At 44.8% G+C, this 26,659-nt stretch overlaps 1 protein-coding gene across 11 annotated transcripts in view; it reads right to left on the bottom strand.

The window, feature by feature from the left end:
- The window catches only part of EVL (Enah/Vasp-like), a 178,061-nt gene that overhangs the window by 42,365 nt on the left and 109,037 nt on the right, over nucleotides 1-26,659 (bottom strand). For 2 of the 11 annotated variants that reach the window (XM_081314085.1, XM_081314087.1), the window contains exon 1: nucleotides 18,302-18,533. The exons of 8 other annotated variants lie outside the window; for them this stretch is intronic. In XM_081314085.1, coding sequence (XP_081170211.1) covers nucleotides 18,302-18,374 — 73 coding nt within the window. In that variant the 5' untranslated portion in view covers nucleotides 18,375-18,533. Of the gene's footprint in view, nucleotides 1-16,129; nucleotides 16,204-18,301; nucleotides 18,534-26,659 lie in introns of those variants that run through there. One more of the 11 variants, XM_081314088.1, reaches the window with a different exon arrangement.

The raw sequence follows: 26,659 nt of genomic DNA on the forward strand, positions 1-26,659 counted from the left end.
TCATTGCATCATTAGTAGTGGGACCTAAACAGCTGCCTAAGATAATCTTACAGCTGCTCTTGCATACAAATGCAATGTATAATTCCAAAATTCTGAAAATAATTCACAATAAGTACTTTCGACCTCACACAAACTGTAGCACCTTTCTGTTACTAAAACAATCTGATTTTTTTCAGGCTTCTGTACTTGCTTGAGAAAATATGTGGTGTTGTTTTAAGAATCATTGATTGTGATACACTGATTTCTTAAATTAGTAGCTTTTTTTCAGGCTTGTGCAGAAAATTGCAAAAACTTCAGGAGAGAGATGCTACATTTGTAAAACAACAACAACTCCATAGCTCTTCTGAATCATTTTCAAAACTTAGACAGCCTCATGGAATTGTACTGTTAATAGAGAAAGGATGGTGGAAAAGAAGAAGGGAATCATAAGGGGAACTGACCTGTCTAACCTCCCAAATGAATGCTACTCTCAGGAATGCTCAAATGAACTTTAACACACAACTGTCTCACCTAGTTATCAAATGACCTGAAATATGGCCTAATCATGTACAATAGCAACTGGCTCACTGTAAATTGGAAAGCTTCTAACAAGTTATTAAGCTGCCATCCAAGTGAAAAACCAAATAAAATCCAAGTAAAAAACCAAGCACACTTGGTTTAGTTGGCACTTGGTTCAACAGCAGTACTTATGAGAGTGATATAGGAGTCCTAGTGGACAACAACTTAAATATGAGCCAGCAATATGCTGCAGCTGCCAAAAAAGCCAATCTAATCCTAGGTTGCATTAACAAAGGGATAGTATCAAGGTCATATGAAGTGTTATTACTGCTTTATATTGCCTTGTTAAAACCACACTTGGAATATTGTATCCAGTTTTGGACACAACCAAAAAAATGTTGAGAATCTAGAAAAGAATGTAGATGAAGAGCAACACAGATGATTAGGGGGCTGGAGGGTAAAATATATGATGAACAGTTGCAGAAATCAGGTATGTCTAGTCTAACAAAGAGAAGGGCTGGGGACATATGTTAGCAGTCTTCCAATATTTGATGGGCTGTCATAGAGAAGAGGGGGTCAAACCTGTTCTCCAAACCACCTGAGGGCAGAACAAGAGATAATGATAGATTTTTGGCTACTGATCACAAAAATAACCTGTAGTTTAACCTATTTTTAGAAATCTTCTGTTTTTACCTAATGGGAATGTACACCCTTGAATACCTCCTTGGCTATGCTGCACACATGAAAGAAACATATGAAAGCATGATGCATTCTGTCTTTATTTTTTAAGCCAGGTGAAATTATCTTGAATTCTGCTATTTTCCCTTTTTAGTCCAAGTAATAGGGAAAATAGGTAAACCCCTTCCTTCCTTCCTTCCTTCCTTCCTTCCTTCCTTCCTTCCTTCCTTCCTTCCTTCCTTCCTTCCTTCCTTCATTCCCAATCCATCCATCCATCCATCCATCCATGTACACCCTTGAATACCTCCTTGGCTATGCTGCACACACGAAAGAAACATATGAAAGCATGAAACTGTTTTTTTTTATTGAAAAGTTTTAATATACAGTTTATCTTTAACAGTCCCCCCTCCCCCTCCCCTCTCCCTCCCTCCCTACCCCTCCCCCCCCCGACTTCCCAGAGCTAAATACAAGGTATAGAAAAGAAAAACAATCATAGACAAACATATGCTAACAACCAAAAACTCTAAAATCCATCACTCTCTAGCTTATACAGGATAATACAAATCTTAATGCTATTAAATATACCGTATATACTTGAGTATAAGCCGACTCGAGTATAAGCCGAGACCCCCATTTTCACCCCCAAAAACTGGAAAAAGTTCGTGACTCGAGTATAAGCCGATCCGCCGTTCTGCAAGCCTCCGCCGCCAGCAGAGGCTCGATCCGCCATTTTGCAAGCCTGAATACACAGGAATACCCTGTGTGGCCGCGGCTCTCGGGGAAGCCCTGGCTGTCCGCTTCCTCGTTCCACGCTGCCATTCGGGGCCCGCGCGTTCCCTGGGCAAATCGCGGCGCCCAGCAGGCGAGGAAACACGCCCGCTCCAGTCGCCCCCCCTTCCCTCAGGAGACGCGAAGCAAGTGACCGCCCGGAGCTTACCGAGGACTTGCGCGCGGCCGAGGCTTCGGTGCTTCCAGGATCGCGCGCACCTCTCCCAAGCCGCCGCCGTCCGGAGACCTGCCGAAGTTTGGGGAGATTTGGGGAGGTGCGCGCGCACCTCCCCAAACCTCCCCAAACGTCAGCAGGTCTCCGGATCTCCGTGCCTTGCCTGCCTGCTTCTTTCGCTCACCCGTGCTTTCCCCCCCATCGCTCACCCGTGCTTTCCCTCCCCATCGCTCACCCGTGCTTTCCCCCCCATCGCTCACCCGTGCTTTCCCCCCCCCATCGCTCACCCGTGCTTTCCCCCCCCATCGCTCACCCGTGCTTTCCCCCCCCATCGCTCACCCGTGCTTTCCCCCCCCATCGCTCACCCGTGCTTTCCCCCCCCATCGCTCACCCGTGCTTTCCCCCCCATCGCTCACCCGTGCTTTCCCCCCCCATCGCTTACCCGTGCTTTCCCCCCCATCGCTCACCCGTGCTTTCCCCCCCCATCGCTCACCCGTGCTTTCCCCCCCATCGCTCACCCGTGCTTTCCCCCCCATCGCTCACCCGTGCTTTCCCCCCCCATCGCTCACCCGTGCTTTCCCCCCCCATCGCTCACCCATGCTTTCCCCCCCCATCGCTCACCCGTGCTTTCCCCCCCATCGCTCACCCGTGCTTTCCCCCCCATCGCTTACCCGTGCTTTCCCCCCCATCGCTCACCCGTGCTTTCCCCCCATCGCTCACCCGTGCTTTCCCCCCCCATCGCTCACCCGTGCTTTCCCCCCATCGCTCACCCGTGCTTTCCCCCCCATCGCTCACCCGTGCTTTCCCCCCCATCGCTCACCCGTGCTTTCCCCCCCCATCGCTCACCCGTGCTTTCCCCCCCCATCGCTCACCCGTGCTTTCCCCCCCCATCGCTCACCCGTGCTTTCTCTCCCCATCGCTCACCCGTGCTTTCCCCCCATCGCTCACCCGTGCTTTCCCCATCGCTCACCCGTGCTTTCCCCCCCCATCGCTCACCCGTGCTTTCTCTCCCCATCGCTCACCCGTGCCGCCCCGAAAATGCCGCTGCCACTCGCCCGCTTGCTCGCTTCCTCGCCCGGGGACCAGCACCAGCCAGCCAGCCCGCCGGCGAGAAGCCCGGCCCGGAGGTGAGGGGAGGGAGCGGAGTCGCTCACCCGTGCTTTCCCCCCCCCATCGCTCACCCGTGCTTTCTCTCCCCATCAAAGATCCTTGGAAGTAATGGTTGGAAAAGTTTGCAAGTCTTTGGGAAAGTTCAAGAAGTGAAAGGAATACCCTCCTCTTGAAAGACCAGATAAGGCAGACAGGGAGATGAAGAGTTCAACCGAGTTTCCTCTTTTGTTCAGGCATCTGCACCCGCTGCTTTTAAACTCGCCTGGCGCTGCAACGGCACCCGTTTTCCCCGGCGAGTTTTCCCTACCTGGCCCCTGCAGAATCGCGGCGGCGCCCCCGGAGAAGCCTACCCCGAGGCTGCGGCCGATTTTTCCTTCTCCTAGACTCTGCCGCCCAGAGCGTTGTTTCTCCCCCTCGTGCGTGCGTGGGATGAGGCGAGAAACCAACAGCCTGCGTCCGTCTCTCTTTATGTATATTTCTGTATATATCTTATCTCAGGATCTAGACCTTTCGAAGGAGAAGGGGCGGCTGGAGTTCGTGAGTTGCTGTGGGACCCAAGGGTTGGGGGAAGAGAGATGGGAGGGAAAAGGGGAGAAACCTGCCGCTGGCTAGTTCTTTGTCTGATCGGGGAGCCTGAACAAAAGAGGAAACTCGGTTGAACTCTTCATCTCCCTGTCTGCCTTATCTGGCTTTTTGAAACGCACCACCGGCTGCTCCGTCCAGAAGCCCAGATTCGGGAGGGCTGCTTGGCTTCCACTTGAGCCCATCTATGTCCGCGGGGCCCCCCCCACTACCCCTAGACCTCCGCCGCCGGCGGAGGCTGGATCCGCGCTCCGCAGCGGCAGGGCGCGGATCCAGCCGGCGGCAGAGGCTTGTGGAGCACGGATCCAGCCTCCGCCGGCATGCAGGCAAATCCTGCTAAAGGGCTTTCCCCCCCCCCACACTGGGAGGTGCCCAAACCTCCCCAATCATCAGCAGGTCTCCGGATCTCCGTGCCTTGCCTGCCTGCTTCTTTCTGCTGGATCCGCGCCCTGCCGCCGGCAGAGGCTTGCGGAGCGCGGATCCAGTGTGGGGGGGGGGAAAGCCCTTTAGCAGGATTTGCCTGCATGCCGGCGGAGGCTGGATCCGTGCTCCACAAGCCTCTGCCGCCGGCTGGATCCGCGCCCTGCCGCTGCGGAGCGCGGATCCAGCCTCCGCCGGCGGCGGAGGTCTAGGGGTAGTGGGGGGGGGCCCGCGGACATAGATGGGCTCAAGTGGAAGCCAAGCAGCCCTCCCGAATCTGGGCTTCTGGACGGAGCAGCCGGTGGTGCGTTTCAAAAAGCCAGATAAGGCAGACAGGGAGATGAAGAGTTCAACCGAGTTTCCTCTTTTGTTCAGGCTCCCCGATCAGACAAAGAACTAGCCAGCGGCAGGTTTCTCCCCTTTTCCCTCCCATCTCTCTTCCCCCAACCCTTGGGTCCCACAGCAACTCACGAACTCCAGCCGCCCCTTCTCCTTCGAAAGGTCTAGATCCTGAGATAAGATATATACAGAAATATACATAAAGAGAGACGGACGCAGGCTGTTGGTTTCTCGCCTCATCCCACGCACGCACGAGGGGGAGAAACAACGCTCTGGGCGGCAGAGTCTAGGAGAAGGAAAAATCGGCCGCAGCCTCGGGGTAGGCTTCTCCGGGGGCGCCGCCGCGATTCTGCAGGGGCCAGGTAGGGAAAACTCGCCGGGGAAAACGGGTGCCGTTGAAGCGCCAGGCGAGTTTAAAAGCAGCGGGTGCAGATGCCTGAACAAAAGAGGAAACTCGGTTGAACTCTTCATCTCCCTGTCTGCCTTATCTGGTCTTTCAAGAGGAGGGTATTCCTTTCACTTCTTGAACTTTCCCAAAGACTTGCAAACTTTTCCAACCATTACTTCCAAGGATCTTTGATGGGGAGAGAAAGCACGGGTGAGCGATGGGGGGGGAAAAGCACGGGTGAGCGACTCCGCTCCCTCCCCTCACCTCCGGGCCGGGCTTCTCGCCGGCGGGCTGGCTGGCTGGTGCTGGTCCCCGGGCGAGGAAGCGAGCAAGCGGGCGAGCGGCAGCGGCATTTTCGGGGCGGCACGGGTGAGCGATGGGGAGAGAAAGCACGGGTGAGCGATGGGGGGGGAAAGCACGGGTGAGCGATGGGGGGGAAAGCACGGGTGAGCGATGGGGGGGGAAAGCACGGGTGAGCGATGGGGGGGAAAGCACGGGTGAGCGATGGGGGGGGAAAGCACGGGTGAGCGATGGGGGGGGAAAGCACGGGTGAGCGATGGGGGGGGAAAGCACGGGTGAGCGATGGGGGGGGGAAAGCACGGGTGAGCGATGGGGGGGAAAGCACGGGTGAGCGATGGGGGGGGGAAAGAACGGGTGAGCGATGGGGGGGGAAAGCACGGGTGAGCGATGGGGGGGGAAAGCACGGGTGAGCGATGGGGGGGGAAAGCACGGGTGAGCGATGGGGGGGGAAAGCACGGGTGAGCGATGGGGAGGGAAAGCACGGGTGAGCGATGGGGGGGGAAAGCACGGGTGAGCAATTGGGGGGGAAAGCACGGGTGAGCGATGGGGGGGAAAGCACGGGTGAGCGATGGGGGGGGAAAGCACGGGTGAGCGATGGGGGGGGGGAAAGCACGGGTGAGCGATGGGGGGGAAAGCACGGGTGAGCGATGGGGGGGAAAGCACGGGTGAGCGATGGGGGGGAAAGCACGGGTGAGCGATGGGGGGGGAAAGCACGGGTGAGCGATGGGGGGGGGAAAGAACGGGTGAGCGATGGGGAGAGAAAGCACGGGTGAGCGATGGGGAGAGAAAGCACGGGTGAGCGATGGGGGGGGAAAGCACGGGTGAGCGATGGGGAGAGAAAGCACGGGTGAGCGATGGGGGGGGAAAGCACGGGTGAGCGATGGGGGGGGAAAGCACGGGTGAGCGATGGGGAGAGAAAGCACGGGTGAGCGATGGGGGGGAAAGCACGGGTGAGCGATGGGGGGGGGAAAGCACGGGTGAGCGATGGGGGGGGAAAGCACGGGTGAGCGATGGGGGGGGAAAGAACGGGTGAGCGATGGGGGGGAAAGAACGGGTGAGCGATGGGGAGAGAAAGCACGGGTGAGCGATGGGGAGAGAAAGCACGGGTGAGCGATGGGGGGGAAAGCACGGGTGAGCGATGGGGAGAGAAAGCACGGGTGAGCGATGGGGGGGAAAGCACGGGTGAGCGATGGGGGGGGAAAGAACGGGTGAGCGATGGGGAGAGAAAGCACGGGTGAGCGATGGGGAGAGAAAGCACGGGTGAGCGATGGGGGGGGAAAGCACGGGTGAGCGATGGGGAGAGAAAGCACGGGTGAGCGATGGGGGGGGAAAGCACGGGTGAGCGATGGGGGGGAAAGCACGGGTGAGCGATGGGGAGAGAAAGCACGGGTGAGCGATGGGGGGGAAAGCACGGGTGAGCGATGGGGGGGGAAAGCACGGGTGAGCGATGGGGGGGGAAAGCACGGGTGAGCGATGGGGGGGGAAAGAACGGGTGAGCGATGGGGGGGGAAAGAACGGGTGAGCGATGGGGGGGGAAAGCACGGGTGAGCGATGGGGAGAGAAAGCACGGGTGAGCGATGGGGAGAGAAAGCACGGGTGAGCGATGGGGGGGGAAAGCACGGGTGAGCGATGGGGAGAGAAAGCACGGGTGAGCGATGGGGGAAAGCACGGGTGAGCGATGGGGGGGAAAAGCACGGGTGAGCGATGGGGGGGGAAAGCACGGGTGAGCGATGGGGAGAGAAAGCACGGGTGAGCGATGGGGAGAGAAAGCACGGGTGAGCGATGGGGGAGAGAAAGCACGGGTGAGCGATGGGGAGAGAAAGCACGGGTGAGCGATGGGGGGGGAAAGCACGGGTGAGCGATGGGGGGGGGAAAGCACGGGTGAGCGATGGGGGGGGAAAGCACGGGTGAGCGATGGGGGGAAAGCACGGGTGAGCGATGGGGAGAGAAAGCACGGGTGAGCGATGGGGAGAGAAAGCACGGGTGAGCGATGGGGGGGGAAAGCACGGGTGAGCGATGGGGAGAGAAAGCACGGGTGAGCGATGGGGAGAGAAAGCACGGGTGAGCGATGGGGGGGAAAGCACGGGTGAGCGATGGGGGGGGAAAGCACGGGTGAGCGATGGGGGGGGAAAGCACGGGTGAGCGATGGGGGGGGGAAAGCGGCAGCGGCATTTTCGGGGGCAGCGGGTGAGCGATGGGGGGGGAAAAGCGGCAGCGGCATTTTCGGGGGCAGCGGGTGAGCGATGGGGGGGGGAAAGCGGCAGCGGCATTTTCGGGGGCAGCGGGTGAGCGATGGGGGGGGAAAGCGGCAGCGGCGGTTGTTGGGGGCGCAGCAGGCGAGGCAGCTTCTCTCAGCAGCCTGTTCCGAACGAACGGACAGTTCTTTTTTTTTGTTGACTGGAGTATAAGCCGAAGTGGAGTTTTTCAGCCCAAAAAGTGGGCTGAAAAATTCGGCTTATACTCAAGTATATACGGTATATAGAAAAGAAAAAAGAAAGGAAAAAAAGGAAATAAAGAAAGAGAAAGCGAAGGAAGACTTATTCAAATGCTACATGAAACTTCTTAACCCTGTATTTGTTCTGGATGTACTCAACCCATTTTCTCCATTCCATAATATAGCGTTCTTGCGAGTGATCTTTCAAGTAAGCCGAGATCTTTGCCATCTCTGCCAGGTCGGAAACCTTCAAAGTCCATTCTTCTATAGTCGGCAGTTCCTCTTTCTTCCAATACTGACCTATTAAAAGTCTTGCTGCCGTGATTAAATTCAACATCAACTTAGTGTCCACAACCGTAGCATCTGTAATTATTCCCAACAAGAAGAGTTGCGGACAAAACTTTATCCTTTGCTTGAAAATCTTCTGCATATTCCACCAAATTTTTATCCAAAAGGCCTTAACCTTTTTACAAGTCCACCATACATGAAAATATGTTGCATCTTCATCACCACACCTCCAACATTTTGGTTGATAATTCGGATACATACTTGCAAGCTTTTTAGGATCTAGATGCCATCTATAAAACATTTTATAAAAGTTCTCTCTTAGATTTTGAGCTTGTGTAAATTTTACATTCCTCACCCAAATCTTTTCCCACGTATCCATTGTAATAACTTCTTGAATATTTTGGGCCCATTTTATCATACAATCCTTAACAAGTTCTGTTTCTGAGTCAATCTCTATTAATGCAAGATATATCCGTTTAATATGTGCTGGACCCTGATTTCTGATTTGCTTTATCAGATTTTCATCAGTCATTGTAAAACCATTTTTCTGATCTTCTTTTCACCTGGCCCGTAGCTGAGTATATTGAAACCAATTCTGAACAATCTTCTCATCTCGCAAGAGACTATATGGTTTCAAACACCAGACATTTCTTTCCAAGTTTAGAATCTCCTTGTACGTAGTCTCATCATGTTTAAAACCAGCATGTATATTTTCTATTGCGTGTTTTGGAATTGCCCACAATGGTATCTTGCAGTCTAACTTATGTCTGTACTTCTTCCAAACTCTCAGCAATGCCTGTCTTAAAATATGCACTCTAAACACATTATCTACCTTCTTATCATACAACAAATATGCATGCCAACCAAACAACAAGTCGTGGCCCTCAAGATTTAATAATCTCTCTTGTGTCAAATTAATCCAATCACTTATACCTACTAACACAGCAGCTTCATAATATAATTTAAAATTAGGCATTTTAAGACCACCTCTTTCACGAGTATCCTGCATGATCTTAAATTTGACTCGTGGTCTTTTCCCTGCCCAAACAAATTTATTGATACCTCTCTGCCATTCCTCCAAATTAGAGTCTTTCTTAAGAATCGGTATCATTTGAAATAAAAACAAAAATTTAGGCAGGACATTCATTTTCACTGCTGCAATTCTTCCCAGTAAAGACAATTGCAATTTTTCCCAACTCTCCATTTCTTTTTGGATTTTTCGCCATAATTTTTCATAATTATTTTTATATAATTTTGTATTAGAGGGCGACAAAAGCACCCCCAAATATTTGACCCTTTTGACAATCTCAAATCCAGTTAACCCTTCTAGAAGGGCCTTTTGCGATGCTGTCATGTTTTTGGCCAAAATTTTAGTTTTTTGTACATTAACTTTAAATCCAGAAACCTTCCCATATTGCATTATTATCTCCATCAGGTCCACAACAGAGCTCTCCGGCTGGGTCACTGTAACAACCAGATCATCTGCAAACGCTCTCAATCTATAATCCTGATCTCTAATCCGTATACCCTTAATTCTTTCCGAATTTCGTATTTTTACCAATAATATTTCCAATGTTAACACAAATAACAAAGGCGATAGCGGGCACCCTTGCCTTGTACCCTTCTCAATACTACAAGCTTCAGTCAAGCTGTTGTTAACTATTATTCGGGCAGTTTGTTTTTGATATAATGCCCTAATTGGTTGCAAAAATTTGTCCCCAAAATTCATTTTATCTAGAACTTTCATCAAAAATTGCCAATTCAATTGATCAAAAGCTTTTTCAGCATCTAAAAAGATTAGCGCCGCAGGGATCTGGTTGTTCCTTTCCAAAAACTCCAACACATCAACTATATGCCTCACGTTATTTTTCATTTGCCTACCACTAATAAACCCAGTTTGATCCCCATGAATCACCCGTTGCAGAACCCTCATCAATCTATTAGCCAGCACCTTAGCAAATATCTTGTAGTCTGTATTTAATAGTGATATCGGTCTATAGTTTTTTACTTGAGTAGCATCTTGGTCTTCCTTCGGGATCAGAGAGATAAAAGCAGTTCTCCAAGATGGAGGCACCTTTCCCCCTCTCTGGATTGTCTGGAACAATTCCTTTAACGGTTTAACCATCTCTAATTGTAAATTTTTGTAGTAAGCCGCAGTCAAACCATCTGTACCTGGCGCTTTGTCGACCTTCAACTCCTTAATTGCTGTGAATATTTCTTCTTCTGTAATCAATTGATTAATCTCCTCTTTTTGTACTTGCGTAAGAACCGGGATGCTAGCATTCTCCAAATACTCATCAATATCTTTTTCATTAATCTTCTCCTTAGCATATAATTTAGAATAAAAATCCACAAAGGCTTCCTTAATAAGATCCTGTTGAAACACTACCTTCCCCTTATGTTCAATTTTGTCTATGTTAGAAGCCCTCTGCTTTTTCCTTAGTCTATAGGCTAACCATCTACCTGGCTTATTAGCATTGCAAAAAGTATTATGCCTGGCAAACCTCAAGTTGGTTGCCACTTGATCAGCCATTAATTTATCAAATTGTCCTCTTAATAGCTTGATAGCCTCCTTAGTCTTCACATCCAATGGATTCAAAGTCAAGGCCTTCTCTTTTTCCTTAATTTCATTCTCCAATTCTTTCCTTCTAGCTTCCAAAGTACGTCTGTATTTATTATTCATATATATCAGCACCCCTCTCATATATGCCTTGCTAGCATCCCAAACCATGTCCATAGACGTATCCTTATTCATATTAATTTCAAAAAAATCCTTCATCCGTTGTTTACATTCTTCCACATTTTTCTGATTTCTAAACAAGTTCTCATTTACGCGCCACGAGCGCCTATCTCTATTGTCCTTATTGATCTCTAACCATACTGGACTATGGTCAGAAATAGCTCTTGCACAAATCTTTACCTTCTTAATCCTAGAAAAAAAGTCATTAGTCAGCAAAATGAAGTCAATCCTAGAAAAAGATTGATGTCTATCAGAAAAAAAAGTATAATCCTTTTCATGCAAGTGTGTGTCACGCCAAATGTCTCGCAATTCCAAATCATCCTTCATTTCAAAAAAAGACTTAGGCAGTCTGGCATGGCACGGAATACGCTTAAAAAAACCAGCCTTATCCATCTGTACGTCCAAAACGCCATTCCAATCCCCCATAAAAATAAACGATTTGTAATCCAATTGAGTAAGCTTTGTATGAAGTGAGCTAAAAAAGTCAGCCTGTTGTTGTTGATTAGGAGCATACAGTCCAACTAAAAGCGTTTTTTTGCCTTCTAACAACAAATCTATCATTACGTATCTTCCATGCTTATCTGCTTCAATTAAGTCCGCTGTTATAGCACTTTTAACATAAACAACCACTCCATTTTTCTTATTCATTGCAGAGGCAGCAAATTGCGTACCCAATCTTGAATTCAGTAAAAACTTTTGGTCCATAGCCCTAATATGCATTTCTTGCAAACATATAACATCAGTCTTAAATTGTTTTAAATATTGAAAAACTTTCTTCCTCTTCTGAGGCGAATTTAGTCCATTAACATTCCAAGTTAAGACTTTAGTCGCCATTCTTGTCGCCCCGAAGCTTCTGGAGCACCTCTCCAATGGCCCTATCTTCTTTGGGCCGCGCTCCTCCCACTGCCTCGCTATAAGTACGCTTTGAAAGTTCCATAAACTTCTGCTGATCTTGTTCTTTTATTTGTTTTGCTCTTTTTAAAGCAGCACGCGTCACCCTTAGCTCTCCAGCATCAGCCAACAAAGTTGTAAATTGCTCCCTTCCAGCACCATCCTCCTCTGTCTGGCCATCTTCAGCCTCATGAGGTTTTTCTTCACCAGATCCCTTTGCCGCTTCCAAGAGTGATAGTGGGGTTGCTTTTAAAACATTGTTGTAGAAATCACGCGCCTGTGCCACAGTACCCAGGCGGTATCTTTTACCTTCATACATCACCACCAGCCCAACTGGAATCTCCCATCTGAACCTTATATCACGTTGCTTAAGTTCCTGCACAATAAATGCAAAGTCCTTTCTTCTCCTTAAAATCTTTGGAGGGATTTCCTTTAGGACCAAAACTTCTTGGTCAGCAACCACTACTTTAGTATCGTAGGCAGCTTGAATAACTTCATCTCTGATTTCTCTCTTTGTAAAGTACACCACCACATCTCTAGGTAACTTCCTCTGTCTGGCAATCCATGAGTTAACACGAAAAACTTTATCCATACATCCCTTTATTTCAGATGCTGGCTGACCCAATACTGCTTCCAGGGCTTCAGAAATCAGCTGCTTTAAATCTTCTTTAATATTTTCTTTTAAGCCTCTGATTCTAACAGCATACTGCATCTGGTGAAACTGAACAAGGCTTAACTCTCTGTCCATTTTGTCTCTTAAGTCTTCATTCTCCAATACCTTTACTTCTAGTACAGCATTTTTTTGAGTCAAATCTTCCACTTTTTCTTCCAGACCTTGCACACATTCAGCCACACTTTCCACTGTAGACAAAATGTCTACCCTCATCGCACTAAATTTCTCTTCCATCCTCTCTTCTATTCTCTCCTCCATTTTTGCCAATTTATCACCCAATGTTACTAAAATTACCTGGGCATGTTTTTCAAGGGCATCTTGTAAATCCTTCGATGTCAATGCAGCAGGAGGAAGCAAGGTTTGCAACGATGTCTGTTGCACCGGAGAAGTTCCAGCACTCCGAAGAGTTTTTGAGGGAGGTTTAGCCGCCATCTTTTACTTTCACTTGTGACGCACTTTCACTTTAAGTTTAAAAAGTCCATTAAGCTCGAGAGTAAAAATAAAGATCCTCTTCACCTTTTCCTCTTGTACTGCTCTGCCTGCTCCTTTTATTCCAAAGTCTTTCCTTTTGGCAGGGGTGGTCGTAAACGCCTGGCTCTGCTCCAAGAAATCCGGAGCAGAGACGCTGACCAGCTGGGAGCAACCCAGGCTACGGGGGAGTTCGATCCTTCAGCCGCCCAAGCTTTAAACTCAGGCGGCCCCGGAGAACTCGACCCCTACCTGGGGCCTCACCCCCTCCTCTTCTCCCGAGGAGGGGGCTTCAAATTCACCCGAACAGCTGATCGGTGCTGTTTCGGGTGAAATCTACACAGCTGAGCCGCGGGCAGCCCGAAAAGGCTGTCTCCGGCGCTCCGCCGCCACCGGAAGTCCTCGAAAGTATGAAACTGTTGAGGCACATCCAATACAAGTACAACCAGAATATTTGTGAAGATTTAAAAGTAGTGGATCTGCTGCTTGGAATGCAGCTTGGATATAACAAGTACTGCTGTTACATATGCAGATGAGACAGCTGTGCAAGAGAGTTGCACTGTTTTAAAAAGAAATGGCCACTCCAAAATAATTTGGTTCCAGAACAGAAAAATATGGCACATGAACCACTTGTTGATCGGGGAAAAAAGATATTCTTGCCTCTCCTTTACATAAAATTTGAACTGATGAAAGGTTTTGTGAAAACAATGAACAAGGTGGGTGAGGGTTAGGGTTATTTGACACAGATGCTTCCAAGAATAACTAATGCCAAGATCAAGGAAGGCATTTTTGTTGGTCCACAGACCAAATAAATCATCAGTGACAAGCAGTTCGAAGATCTGCTAGTGGGATCAGAGAAAATTGCTTGGAAAGCATTCAAGGATGTTGTTGAGAATTTCTTGGCAACTACAGAACATCAAACTACATTCAGCTGGTTAACAAACATCTTACAACATACAAGACCATGAAGTGCAACATGTTATTGAAGATTCATTTTCCACATTCACAGATGAACTTCTTTATGGCAAATTTAGGTGTGGTCAGTGATTAATGTGGTGAAAGTTTTCACAGGACACTGTCACAATAGAAAAACAGTATGAGGGCATACTGTATGATGGAATCCATCAATGCTGGCTATTATTGGACACTGCAGCAAAATGCATTTATATCATTAAATATAAAAGAAAATCAGCAGCAAAACACTTTTAGCCCTGTTGCATTCATGCAGCATGTTGGAATCATTATGTGATTAAATACATCACCGCCCTGAGTCCTTCGAGAGAAGGGCGGTATACAAATAAAATAATTATTATTATTATTATTATTATTATTATTATTATTATTATTATTATTATTATTATTATTATTATTATTATTATTGTCATTAAAAGTTAATTTAATATTTCTCAAGATTCCTACAAGATACAGTCATTCTGCAATTATATTTGCATTCAGTTTGAATGGTCTAATATACTCACCAAACATTTTTCAGAAAGCAAAACTTTTGAAAATAATTGTTGTCCAGTGTATTTGTTTTTTGCTTCAATTTACTTTCCATACTGGGCATAAATTTTTGAACATATCCAGTCTGTAATATCACTTTACAGTGCCCTTAGCCTTTCTCTCGTTAAATTTTCTGTATTATGAACAAAATCAGCCATTTATATAATCCATTGGTATAATGTTCCCACCCCTTTATCTATTATTATTTCTATACTGCCAACTTACAAAGATTCTTTATTCAATATTATTCAGTTGAGATTATATTAACAATTTTATTTAATTTGATCATGCAGGTCTTTTCAACTATAGTCTTTTGCAGTGAATGAAATCAATAAGAAAAGATTGCTACAAGGGTGTCTCTATCAAAATATTAGCGTATCCTTATGGGACACACATGCTGTCTTTAAATTTAGTGTGTGAACTGTTGAGACAAACTATTTAGGAAAATGCCAGCCAAGAGATTTCTTGTTCAGTTCTACCTTCTCTGTGGGTTAATTAAAATGTTTGGCTAATAATAGTGTCTTGTGTTTGTTCAGATAAATCAGGGTTTCCCAACCGGGGGTGCTCACACCCCCTGGGGGTGTGAGACGATATTCCAGGGGGTGCAAAAACTTGGGTTTTCAAAATTAAAGTGTATATGCATAATTTGTTGGCATTATTTTGAATTTTTGTAAGGGGTGTGAGAATATTTCAGAAGCATTTTAGGGGTGCAGGGTGTAGAAAAGGTTGGGAGCTGCTGAGATAAACTATGCATCACTAGATTTGAATAAAGGCTAAAGAACACTATTTGGCCAATATTCTGAGTTTATCGTAATCTGTTGCTCTTATATTATAGGTATACTGGTAAATCATGCAAATATAGTTGGCATTAAATATTTGCTCTCAGTAAAGGCAGTTTAATAAAGATAGCGGGTAACTTCTGCAAAATAGTGCCCATCAAAACAAAAAAAGTCAAAAATTATCCATCTCACATTTATTTTTGATCTGACTCAGAAAAACATTTACAAATAGGTTACTGAAATTGACTGAAACAATTATTCAGTAGACAGTTGGATCTTGTAGTCATATTCATATGATTCTATTAAAAGATTTAATCTTCTTTTTCACTTTCTGAACTTTTTTCATATCCATGAATGAAAGTTTATCAGCGCTTAAGATGTGTCATCCTTGATCCATAAGAAATTAACCAAGAAGTGACTTTCCACCCTACTTTTCTTGCTATGTGTTAGAAGTACTTTCTGATTTGTATCACCTCAAGCTGTACTATCCAGTCTGCCTGCTATAATTCATTTCAATGAAGGTAAACACTTCTGCTCCAATTGGCTACTATGCACTTTGGCAAGATTCTCCTTCCCTGCTAGACATTGGTTGCTGTCCTTCATGACCATTTAATGTCACCAATAGAACAGTGACAAACTTAAAAAAAACAGAGAGAGAAAAGGCCCAAACTCATTGATGGAAGACTGGCATGATGCATTCTGTCTTTATTTTTTAAGCCAGGTGAAATTATCTTGAATTCTGCTATTTTCCCTTTTTAGTCCAAGTAATAGGGAAAATAGGTAAACCCCTTCCTTCCTGCCTTCCTTCCTTCCTTCCTTCCTTCCTTCCTTCCTTCCTTCCTTCCTTCCCAATCCATCCATCCATCTAAAAATGGCAAACAAGCTATAGAAACCCACAATCAACAGTCATGGTAAATATAGTCTAAACAGCAGAGAAAGAGGTTGAAATTCAGAAAGCAATTTCTTAAAGTGATTTCATTTTTAGCTTATCTACGTTTGGCATATAAGCAGTTTAAGCCTGCAGTGCAGAAAAACTTGGTGTCTCTGCCATTCATTGGAATCCTGGAACTTTACAAATGGTTTTACTTTCCCTACCCTGATAGGTATTGATGACTTTTTATGGAGTCTTTTAGAAATTTCTTTTGAACAGGATATGATGGAGAAACATTAGTGCTATAAGGAAAGTCAAAATTTGTCAGATTTACAAAGAGCAGGGGGCAGAAAAAATCAGCCCTGAGTTTTTAATAAAATACATAGACAACTGATGTTTTAATTAAATTGTTTGCACTAAAGGGATTGCTTACTTTTCATGCTGGAACTTTACATGTTGGATGAAATTCTGATAATATTCAGTGACAAAGGTCTGCAAAGCATCAGATAAAAAGGGGTGGTCCCCCCTCCCATTCCATGAACTAATGGCAAAAGAAATTTACAAAGGGACAAAATAATTCAGGATATGGACAGAACTATTTTATTGATCATGTGAAGTTATTCATAGACTTGATAGTCCCAAACAAACTTTAATCTATGAAATAGTAATACTAATTATATACTTCATAGAGATAATGCACAAACACATGTGTAGCAAGTAACAACACATTCTTGAGTTTATCTTACTTTGTTTTTTAAAAGAAATATTTTAAAGTTCTTGTAATGCTAACAATAATTTAAGTAAATTATAAAACAGTATTTATTTGAAGACTGAAAAAATAACATGCACTGTTAATTAAATTTAAATTAATTAATTAAGACATTAATCCAGAAGAGGTTTTTTCCCATGAAGAGAAAGAGCTTTAGAACTTTAAGGTTTTTGTTAATCTGCTTTCTTTTAAACAAGTATGTACATAATACATATTTTCATTAATTCTATGAGAGTCAATGGAATATGACCAACTGCTTCATGCCAAGATATAATCATCCTTGGTACTGCCTACATTAGCCTTCCTTGGCCTACATGTACTTCTAGACATGTAGGAATGCAATTCCCACTAATTGACAGTCAACATGGCTGAAGGCTCTAACACACATGAAATATCCTATACACATATGCTTTTTCACTGTGCTGTTGGTGTGTCAGTGAATTCCCTCACTTCCAACTTCTTCAGTCTTTTGTAATTGGAAAGAAAAGGTTGCAATAACCCATAATATGCTCCATTCTCCAATGCTAATGCATTCTGTTTTGCTGGTACTGTGTTTCAGTACCTGAGAATGATGGTCCCAGAAGAAAAATAAAATCTCACAGTCTAAGCCAATGTGTCATAAAACCCTAGAACCTTAAAACAGACTTTTTTTATGAACTTTACCACACAGCGTAACTTTTCTGAAAAGTTCTATATTGTTAAAACATTTATTAGCATACTATTCAGGTTAAGAAAAAACTGTTCATTTTAAACAAGGCACACAAAACAAGTTTATAAAAGGCAAGGGGAAAAAGCTCTGTCATGCTTGCTTCAGACCTTATGCTTTCATGTTATTCTTGTTAGTCTTACAGGGAAGAGAATGGTGCACTGGGGATAATTTACAACCCAAATTAACCTCAAATAGCCAGAAATAAACTCTGCGGAAATAACTTCTGTGTGCCACTCTTCATTCTTGCAAGTTCAGAGTAGCAGAAAAATAGGGTAATATAGTTCAGTGAACAAAAAGTAAAAAAAAAATCTTTCTATTTTTCAGGCTGCACACTAAAAAATAACTCACAGAAATATTATATTACACATTATATGTTATATATATTATGACAATAAATTTCTGTGAATTTTACTTTGAAAACTAACAAAATATCCAGGCCTGAAACATTATTTTGTTTTCCATTTTCCATTTCATTTCTATTTTTATTTCCTCTTCTATTTTTTTTTCCTTTTTTATTCTTTGAACTTGTATTCTCCACACACCAAATTGTTCTCCACAGAATGCCCATAATAGCCTAAGAAGAATCTGAATCAAATATAATCAATTATTATTCAACACAGTTACTATTTTTTTTTGTTCCTCTCCTCAATAAATATTATGATTATCTTATGAAATGATTCTACATGGGTTACTTAAACCATCTGAAAAGCTGAAAAATGTGAAATTTGTTCTGCAGAGAACGGAGTGTCTGAACCTACAAGATACTTTTACTTGCCCTTGTTTTGCAAAGAAGCTACTCCCTACCCTGCACACTTGCAAAATGCAGCATTTTTGTTCAGATTTAATGCACCAGTAGATGATATTGGCAAGGCCTTGAGTAACTTGCTATGCTTTTAACGAACCGAAACTGATACTTACTGTGCGCACTCAAGCTGATAGTGGCCCAACTCACTCCCTTCAGATGACCATGCCGAGTCCGTCGGACTGGCATTTTTAAAACATTAGGTTACTTTCCAGGTTGCAACATAAAGAGAGAGAAAACAACTCTTCCAACTGATTTTTGCATTGGGCATAGAAGATAGTGTATCCAAATGACACATCCGGAAGAAGGACTTTGCAGCTAAGCAGCCACAGAACCAGTCTCCAGCATAACAAGACAAATCCCTTGTGTAGAAAAGTTCCAAGTGGGGGAAAAAAAGAAAGGAGGGGAAGGGAGAGAGCAGCGTAAATCTGGAACACAACCAATAACCCTAAAGACTCCTTGAGATATTTTGGACCTAAAAATCTCCCAATCAGAGACGTGATGACAGGAAAAAGCAGACACATGTCTCCCTAGACCATATATGTCACAGATTAGGCAGACTTTGGAAGGACTGAAACAGGAGATGAGTCTTTGAGACCCATCAACCGGCATCGCATGTCACTTGTCAACGTGAATTACAGCAGAGTTCCGAGGTCCTGTTTTGAGAAGTGGAATTAGTGGGTGAAACAACATGCGTTAAAAGCTCATACATATTTATATAGGGCATTATTACAAGCACTCAGATTCAATTGCTAGGGGGTGACTTAAATAGTTTTTTCTTGCAAATTTGTTACTTTTCCCTAGTTATAAATGCTAGGTGTTTTTTTTTACAATCTGATAAAGAATAGAACTAATATAACATTAATCCACCTGAGAACAGCTAACAAATCTAGTGATACAAATTAGGAATCTATAGCTTATTCCTTGGAACTTGGCACTAACAGCAGATCTCTTTTCCCCAGTTACTTACTTCCATGGTGAATTTTAATAAGATTAATAACAAATGGTCTGCAGCAAATAAATGATGTCCCCAATTAGCAGATGATTTAAGACTGCATTTTGCAGAGAGAGACTACATGGAAATTCAAAAAATTATATCACTGTCAATCTTCAATTAGCTTCCACTATTTAAATTGTCATTCTGTGTCATAAATGGAGAGAAAGTAGAAAATTAATCTACACAGAATCATTCATAGTGCACCTTTGCTAGATAAACTTAAGTGTACGAGAGCAGAAATCACTGGAGATTAGAAATGAAAATATTCTGACACAATCTAACATTGCTTTCTGCCAGTTAGGAGCTTAAATGATAAAGTTCCAGGGCAAAAATGAAAAAAACACTGTAACCTTATACGTTATTTGGAAGTATGCTTACCTATCCAGAAAAAAAGGTACTGAAATCCTAGAGAATACCTTAGGAGGCTTGAAAGAAAGTGTGGTGGAGACTTTTCACTTTTCACTGATGGAAGGTCAAATTATAGCATTAGCTTATCCCATCTTATCAAGGACTTATTATGGTGCAATTTTTTAGTGATGCAGGAAAGAGCAACTCTGCCAAATGCCGTGCTGTTGGGTAGTTCAAGAGTATCTGTGCAGTCTCTATGATCCCTGAGAATATGCCCCATAATCCTGACCCTCTCCCCATAGATTTAATGCTATCATCTAAGGGCAGGAAGTCAGACCTAGACAATCCATTCCAGCTGCTGTGAAAAGAGGTATTCCATTGGGGGTTTCAAGGAAAGAATTGGGTCTCTAAAAAGCCCCTTTATTTCTGCCTTACTAATGGAGGTTTGATTGAACATTGGATAAGGGGATTCCTTTGCTTTCAGTTTCCTATTCCAGACACATACACAAATATATATTTGGTAATATGTTTATTTGGCCCAACATTTATCCTTAAGGAATAACTTCATTTGGTTTTATGTTCCAAAGCCTAATCTCACAAAAAGATCTCTCCCTCACATTCTTGTTAAATTGTACGGAGCAATATTAATATAAATGACTGAGTATAACTCAGCTGTCCCCAGCTGATGTATTGACTAAATCAATTATCCAATCAAAGTAAGTTTGATTCAGCCATCTTATTCACATAAACAATAAGGGTTAAGTGTCTGTGCTTAATTCTCTCCTAAGGATTGAGAAGGACTTGTTAAACAAAGTTGGAATGTGCCCTCCATGGGGTCTTTTTTAAAAAAAATTTTTTTTTACTCTAATATAATATATGGATTGCCTCCATAAATAAGCACATCGTATGAAACCCATGTCAAAAAGAAGAAGACTAAACAAATCCGTACCTATGAGCAATGGGATAGGAAGCTTTACACTACCAAGTCACAAGTTCCAGTCTGGCTGAATTAAGTAACATGATTATCAAATGATAGCCAAAAATGTACTCATGACAGGTCAGTTGGTCTTACTGACACCTAAGATTTTAAAATAGACAACTTTCATCAACAGAATACTGAAAAACATTCTTAATCACCTGACTTACCAGGAGTTTATTTTAGTATCATTATTTGTTCACATGTACTATGATATTACTACAATGGTAGGCTGTTCTATTTTCTCTTTATTTTAAATTTGTATAGGCTGTCCAGTCCCAATATTTGTTCAGCCCACAAATATTCATGACAAATAAAATTATTAAATCCCAATTAAAAACTCTAAAATTGTGAAAAGTTCTAGAAAACCTGTATTAAAAAAAACATTTAAGCCCTCTTCTAAACTGTAATATAAAGAGAGCCTTGGTGGAGGAGTGGGCTAATGCCTCCTTAAGTAACACCAGCTGCCTGCAATTAGTGCAGGTTCGCATCCCACCAGGCTCAAGGTTGACTCAGCCTTCCATCCTTCCGAGGTAGGTAAAATGAGGACCCAGATTGTTGGGGGCAATTAAGCTGACTTTGTAATAATGCCGCTGGGGTGTGTGTGAAAGCCCTAATAAGCAGGCATATACATAGAATGAAGGCTACTGCTAAGCTTGTAAGCCGCCCTGAGTCTTCGGAGAAGGGCGGGATATAAATGGAATTAAAAAAAAAATAAAAAAAATAAAAGGCTTTTCAACCTTTTCACCCATTGTACCACTTTTAGGATATGGCAACATCCAAGTACCACCAGTCATCTAGCAAGGTGTCAAAAATTTGATGACCACCCCCCCCCCAAAAAAAAAGAAAGGAAAAAAGTGATGAAGTACAGGTAGTCCTCAACTTACAACAGTTCGCTTAGTGACTGTTCAAAGTTACAATGGCACTGAAAAAAGTGCCCCCCAAGCCACAGCCGAGCAAGATACCTACCTGCCTGCCTGCCCGGCGGCGCTCTTCCTCCTGTCCGAGGTTTTCATTGTTGTGAGCATTTCTGTTGAGGATTGGCAGCGGGGGTGGGATGGGGGTGTTTGGTTTTTATTCCCCCCGTCTGCTGGGTGGTTGCAGCAGGTTTTGGTCACTTCACATGACCCTGGGACACTGTGACCATCATAAATATGAATCAGTTGCCAAGCACCTGAATGTAAATCACAAGACCCTGGAGATGATGCAACATTCCAGCTGATCGGTGCTTCTTCTGGGCTCAGCAGAAGCACCGGGATCAGTGCTGAACTCCAGCTGGAGCCTGGCGCTGATCCTGGTGCTTCCGCTGAGCCCTGACAGCCCCGAAGAAACACTGATCCTGGCTCTTCTGCTGAGGTCTGACAGCCCTGCAGCTTCAGCCGTCTCTCGCTCAGGCTTGTGCGGTGCTGCCACTGGTTCAGCTCATTCCCCTCCCCTGCTACTTTTCTAGGATGGTCACGTACCACCTGCCAGGCGCCAATGTACCACAGGTGGTACCCGTACCACTGGTGGAAAAGCGCTGATATAAAAGAAGAAAGTTTCAGCTCCAGTGACAAATTATTACATAATCTGAATACAGCTTCAGAATTAGTTGCTGATATTATGCCGGATCTGCAAGACGTGTGCCACATCTGCATCTAACCTGAGCCCAAACCATGTAAGGCAGTGGTTCTCAAACCTTTCTTCACCACCCTTTAAATACCCTTTTGTGCCCACGGACCACAGCCATGGACTCCCAAAACTTAAGATTTAAATCATAACATTTCTTCAAGCCTTTGACAACCCGCTGTGACATCATGTTCCCCCAGGAGTCCACAGACCACAGGCTGAGAACCACCAATAAGGTATTATATAGGACAATGAGTACCTTGAATTGAGACCAGAAAGGAAATGGTAAGTTGTGCAGCATTTGAAACAGTTGTGATATGGTATCCTCTGGAAGCACCTGCAACTACCACTTCTAAGACGTATAAAGTTTTGTTCTATTAACACTGAACTGCAATAATGCATCAAGAAAATTATTTGAATATGCCTAATCAATGCCAGGTTTCTTACTTCTAGCAAAGGTTACAATTTTTTTTTATCAATCAATGCTGAAATGCCTTTCCCTGATGTAATTTGTCTATTCAGCATTAAAGACAGATCCCCAAATGTGAAGAGGAAATGCAACTTTATTCAGTAAAGGAATATTTTCAAAATCTAAAGTCAGCCTCTGGCATTGAGAATTGTTTTATTCAGATTTAGCTTCAATTTGTTCTCTTACATTCAGTTCTTTATAACCAGGAGACATGCAAAGGATTTTGAGATATCCAGGGAAGGGAGAAATACATTAGTACACTGATGGTAATTAAATTCAAATTCATGATTTCTCTCTCAGTAAAGAAAAATAATTATATATGTTCGCTGCCTTGAGTTACTTATAAAAATAATAAAAGATGGGATTAAAAATTAGATAAATTTAGATTAAAAATTATCTAAAAAAATAAATAAATTTAGAAACTAAGAAGCAAAGAAAGATTAGTTATTGTATGGTGATTTAAACTGAGCTGGTATCACTGCTTCATATAGTGTGTTCTCACTGACATCATTCCCCAAGGCAGAAGTATTTATTTATTTTGCTCTCTTTTAATTGGAGACTGAACTTAACACAGCAAAAATAACTTGGGAGATTTAAATAATAGGAATAAAAATAGGGTGGCAGCTCTGAAATCTGAATTCCTTTCTTGTAAAGTATGTGCTCTACTTGAGCTAATGGGATAAACTGTTCTGATTTTTAAGGATATTAGAAGGTCTCTCTCCCTCCCTCCCCCAAATAATTCAGAAAGAAGAAAAAATAAATTGGAATTGAATATGAATATTTTGACTATTGTCACTAAATTCTAGGATACTTTAAGTACCGTATATACTTGAGTATAAGCCGACTCGAGTATAAGCCGAGACCCCCAATTTTACCCCAAAAAACTGGTAAAAGTTATTGACTCGAGTATAAGCCGAGGCTGGGAAATGCAGCAGCTGGAGGCTGGATCCCCCGAAAGACGTCTCTGCTGAGATGAGAGAACGGGGTGGCAAGCCGCCGAGAGAATGGGGCGGTGGAGTGCTCTGCCGAGAGAATGGGGCGGCTTGCTGTTCTCTCGGTGCAGCACGGCAGAGGCTGGATCTCGCGAAAGAAGTCTCCGCTGAGCGAGAGAATGAGGCGTCTCAGCGCCCATTTTCTCGGCGAAGACTTCTTTCGGGGGATGCAGCTTCTGCCGCCCCTTTCTCTCAGCTGCCCAGTGGAACAGCTTGCCACCAGAAATCAAGAGTGCTCCATCACTGGAGGTTTTTAAGAAGAGACTGGACATTCACCTGTCTGAGATGGTATCGGTCAGTGGTGGCGAAACTTTTAGAGACCGAGTGCCCAAACCGCAAGCCAAAACCCACTTGTTTATCACAAAGTGCCAAGGCAGCATCGGCATTCTGGTGCCCTCGGGGGAGGGGACAGGGAGGCGCCTCTGAGTGCCGCCTCTGGCACGAAAAAAAGGGGGAGCAAAAAATGGGCCACCGTACCGCAAGGCACAAAAATGCCAACCGCCGCGCCGCAGGGTGCAGATACAAGGCACCGCACCACGTGAGAACGGGGCTGGGCTAGTGAGTATCACGCAGGCACTAGCCCCGCCCCCTTTGCAGCATGTGCCTGCTCGTGGCCCCGTGCGCGCATGCACGCATGTAAAATGCTTCCCCCTCCCTTTTCTTCCAGTCCACCAACCGACAAGGACCTGCTGCTGGCAGCGGTGGTGGCGCACGTGCCAACAGAGAGGGCTCTGAGTGCCACCTCTGGCAGGCGTGCCATAGGTTCACCACCACTGGTATAGGTCCTCCTGCTTGAGCAAGGGGCTAGACTAGAAGACCTCCAAGGTCCCTTCCAGCTCTATTCTATTCTATTCTATTCTATTCTATTCTATTCTATTCACTTTCTATATTTCTATTCTATTCTATTCTATTCTATTCACTTTCTATAATTCTATTCTATTCTATTCTATTCACTTTCTATATTTCTATTCTATTCTATTCTATTCTATTCTATTCTATTCTATTCTATTCACTTTCTATATTTCTATTCTATTCTATTCTATTCCATTCACTTTCTATATTTCTATTCTATTCTATTCTATTCTATTCTATTCACTTTCTATATTTCTATTCTATTCTATTCTATTCTATTCTATTCTATTCTATTCTATTCTATTCACTTTCTATATTTCTATTCTATTCTATTCTATTCCATTCACTTTCTATATTTCTTTTCTATTCTATTCTATTCTATTCTATTCTATTCTATTCTATTCTATTCTATTCTATTCTATTCTATTCTATTCTGTTCTGTTCTGTTCTGTTCTGTTCTGTTCTGTTCTACGTTCTGTTCCATTCCATTCCATATTTTCTATTCCATTCTGTTCCACTGTCAGAGCCCATCGGAGGCAACCCAGTCAGCCCAAACAGGAGTTACACTAAGGCTATGCAGCCTCTCCTCTCAACCTGAACCCCTCCTTACCTTTCCTTTTATCTGCATCCTATTTTTAACTGCCGGCTCTGCCCTGCCCTATTTTGTCCTTGAGCACTCGTGAGCTCATCAAGAACAGAAGGTAACCGTGGGGTGAAAGGCAGGGCAAGATCTGCAAGATCCCCATTTGCATTTGACTTTGCCATCCCATCTGGTTCGAGATAACACACCACACACACACACACAGAGAGAGAGAGAGAGAGAGAGAGAGAGAGAGAGAGAGAGAGAGAGAGAGAGAGAGAGAGAGGATGAGGATGAGGAAGAGGATGAGGATGAACGAATTTTGCAGCTGCTTCTTTAAAAGCTCTCTTCTCTCAGGGATGACCGAGATAGTGAATTGCAAGCAGAAATGAATTTCTCCTTCCGTTTCTGATCCGCGCAAACACCCAAGCGTGAACGCCATCACCTGATAGCTTGGGTGCCTGTTCAATTCGTTAGAGAGAGAGAGAGAGAGAGGGGGGGGGGCTTTCTGTTTGTTTGTTTTACCACGAGTTGACAGTTGGGCAGAAACCAGAGGGGGGAAAAAAGAATTTCGGGCTTCGTGGGAACCGAGGAAGCAAAACAAGATGCAAAGTCTAAAATCTATAGGCTCATAAACCACCCCGGTTTCTTGAAACAAACCGGGATTTCTCTACCCCAACCTTGAAACCATGGATCGAGTGAATCTCTTTACCGAAGAATGTGATGAACGGGAGAAGGTGAGTCTTCGCCGAGAAAATCTCAGCGCCCATTTTCTCGGCGAAGACTTCTTTCGGGGGATGCAGCTTCTGCCGCCCCTTTCTGTCAGCTGCCCAGCTGAGAGAAGGGGGTGACAGAGGCTGGATCCCCCGAAACAAGTCTCCGCTGAGACGAGAGAACAAGGTGTTTCTTTCTCCCCCCCCCCGCTTTTGCCGCTTTTGTGTGTGCGTGTGTGTGTGTGTGTGTGTCCCATCTGCAAAGCTTCCGAGGAAGGAGAAGCAGGATACTGGTTGGGGGGGAGCGGCAAAAGCGGGGGGGGGGAGAGAGAAACGGCTCCGCCTTTGGTTCCCCCTCCTAAAGCACAGGGGCGCTAGAGAAAGTTTGGAGTTGGGTAAGGAAGGGCAAAATTCAGGAAGAAAAGCGGGGCGGCGGGCGAACGGGAGACCTGTACAAGGGGGAAGGGGAACTCTCTGCTTTGTGTGTGTGTCTGTGTGTGTGTGTGTGTGTGTGTGTGTGTGTGTGTGTGTGTGTGTCCCATCTGCAAAGCTGCCGAGGAAGGAGAAGCGGGATACTGGTTGGGTGGAGGAGGCAGTGGCGGCGGCGGCCGCAGCACCGGCAGTCTTCCGCTTTTGCCGCTTTTGTGTGTGCGTGTGTGTGTGTGTCCCATCTGCAAAGCTGCCGAGGAAGGAGAAATGGAGGAGGCAGTGGCGGCGGCGGAGGCGGCCGCAGCACCGGCAGCCTTCCGCTTTTGCCGCTTTTGTGTGTCTTTGTGTGTCTCCTTCCCCGGCAGCTTTGCAGATGGGACACACACACACGCACACACAAAAGCGGCAAAAGCGGAAGGCTGCCGGTGCTGCGGCCGCCTCCGCCGCCACTGCCTCCTCCACTTCTCCTTCCTCGGCAGCTTTGCAGATGGGCCACACACACACACACAC

The sequence above is a fragment of the Vipera berus genome (assembly GCF_964194415.1).
Source record: "Vipera berus genome assembly, chromosome: 1".
In the NCBI taxonomy this organism is placed as follows: domain Eukaryota; kingdom Metazoa; phylum Chordata; class Lepidosauria; order Squamata; family Viperidae; genus Vipera; species Vipera berus.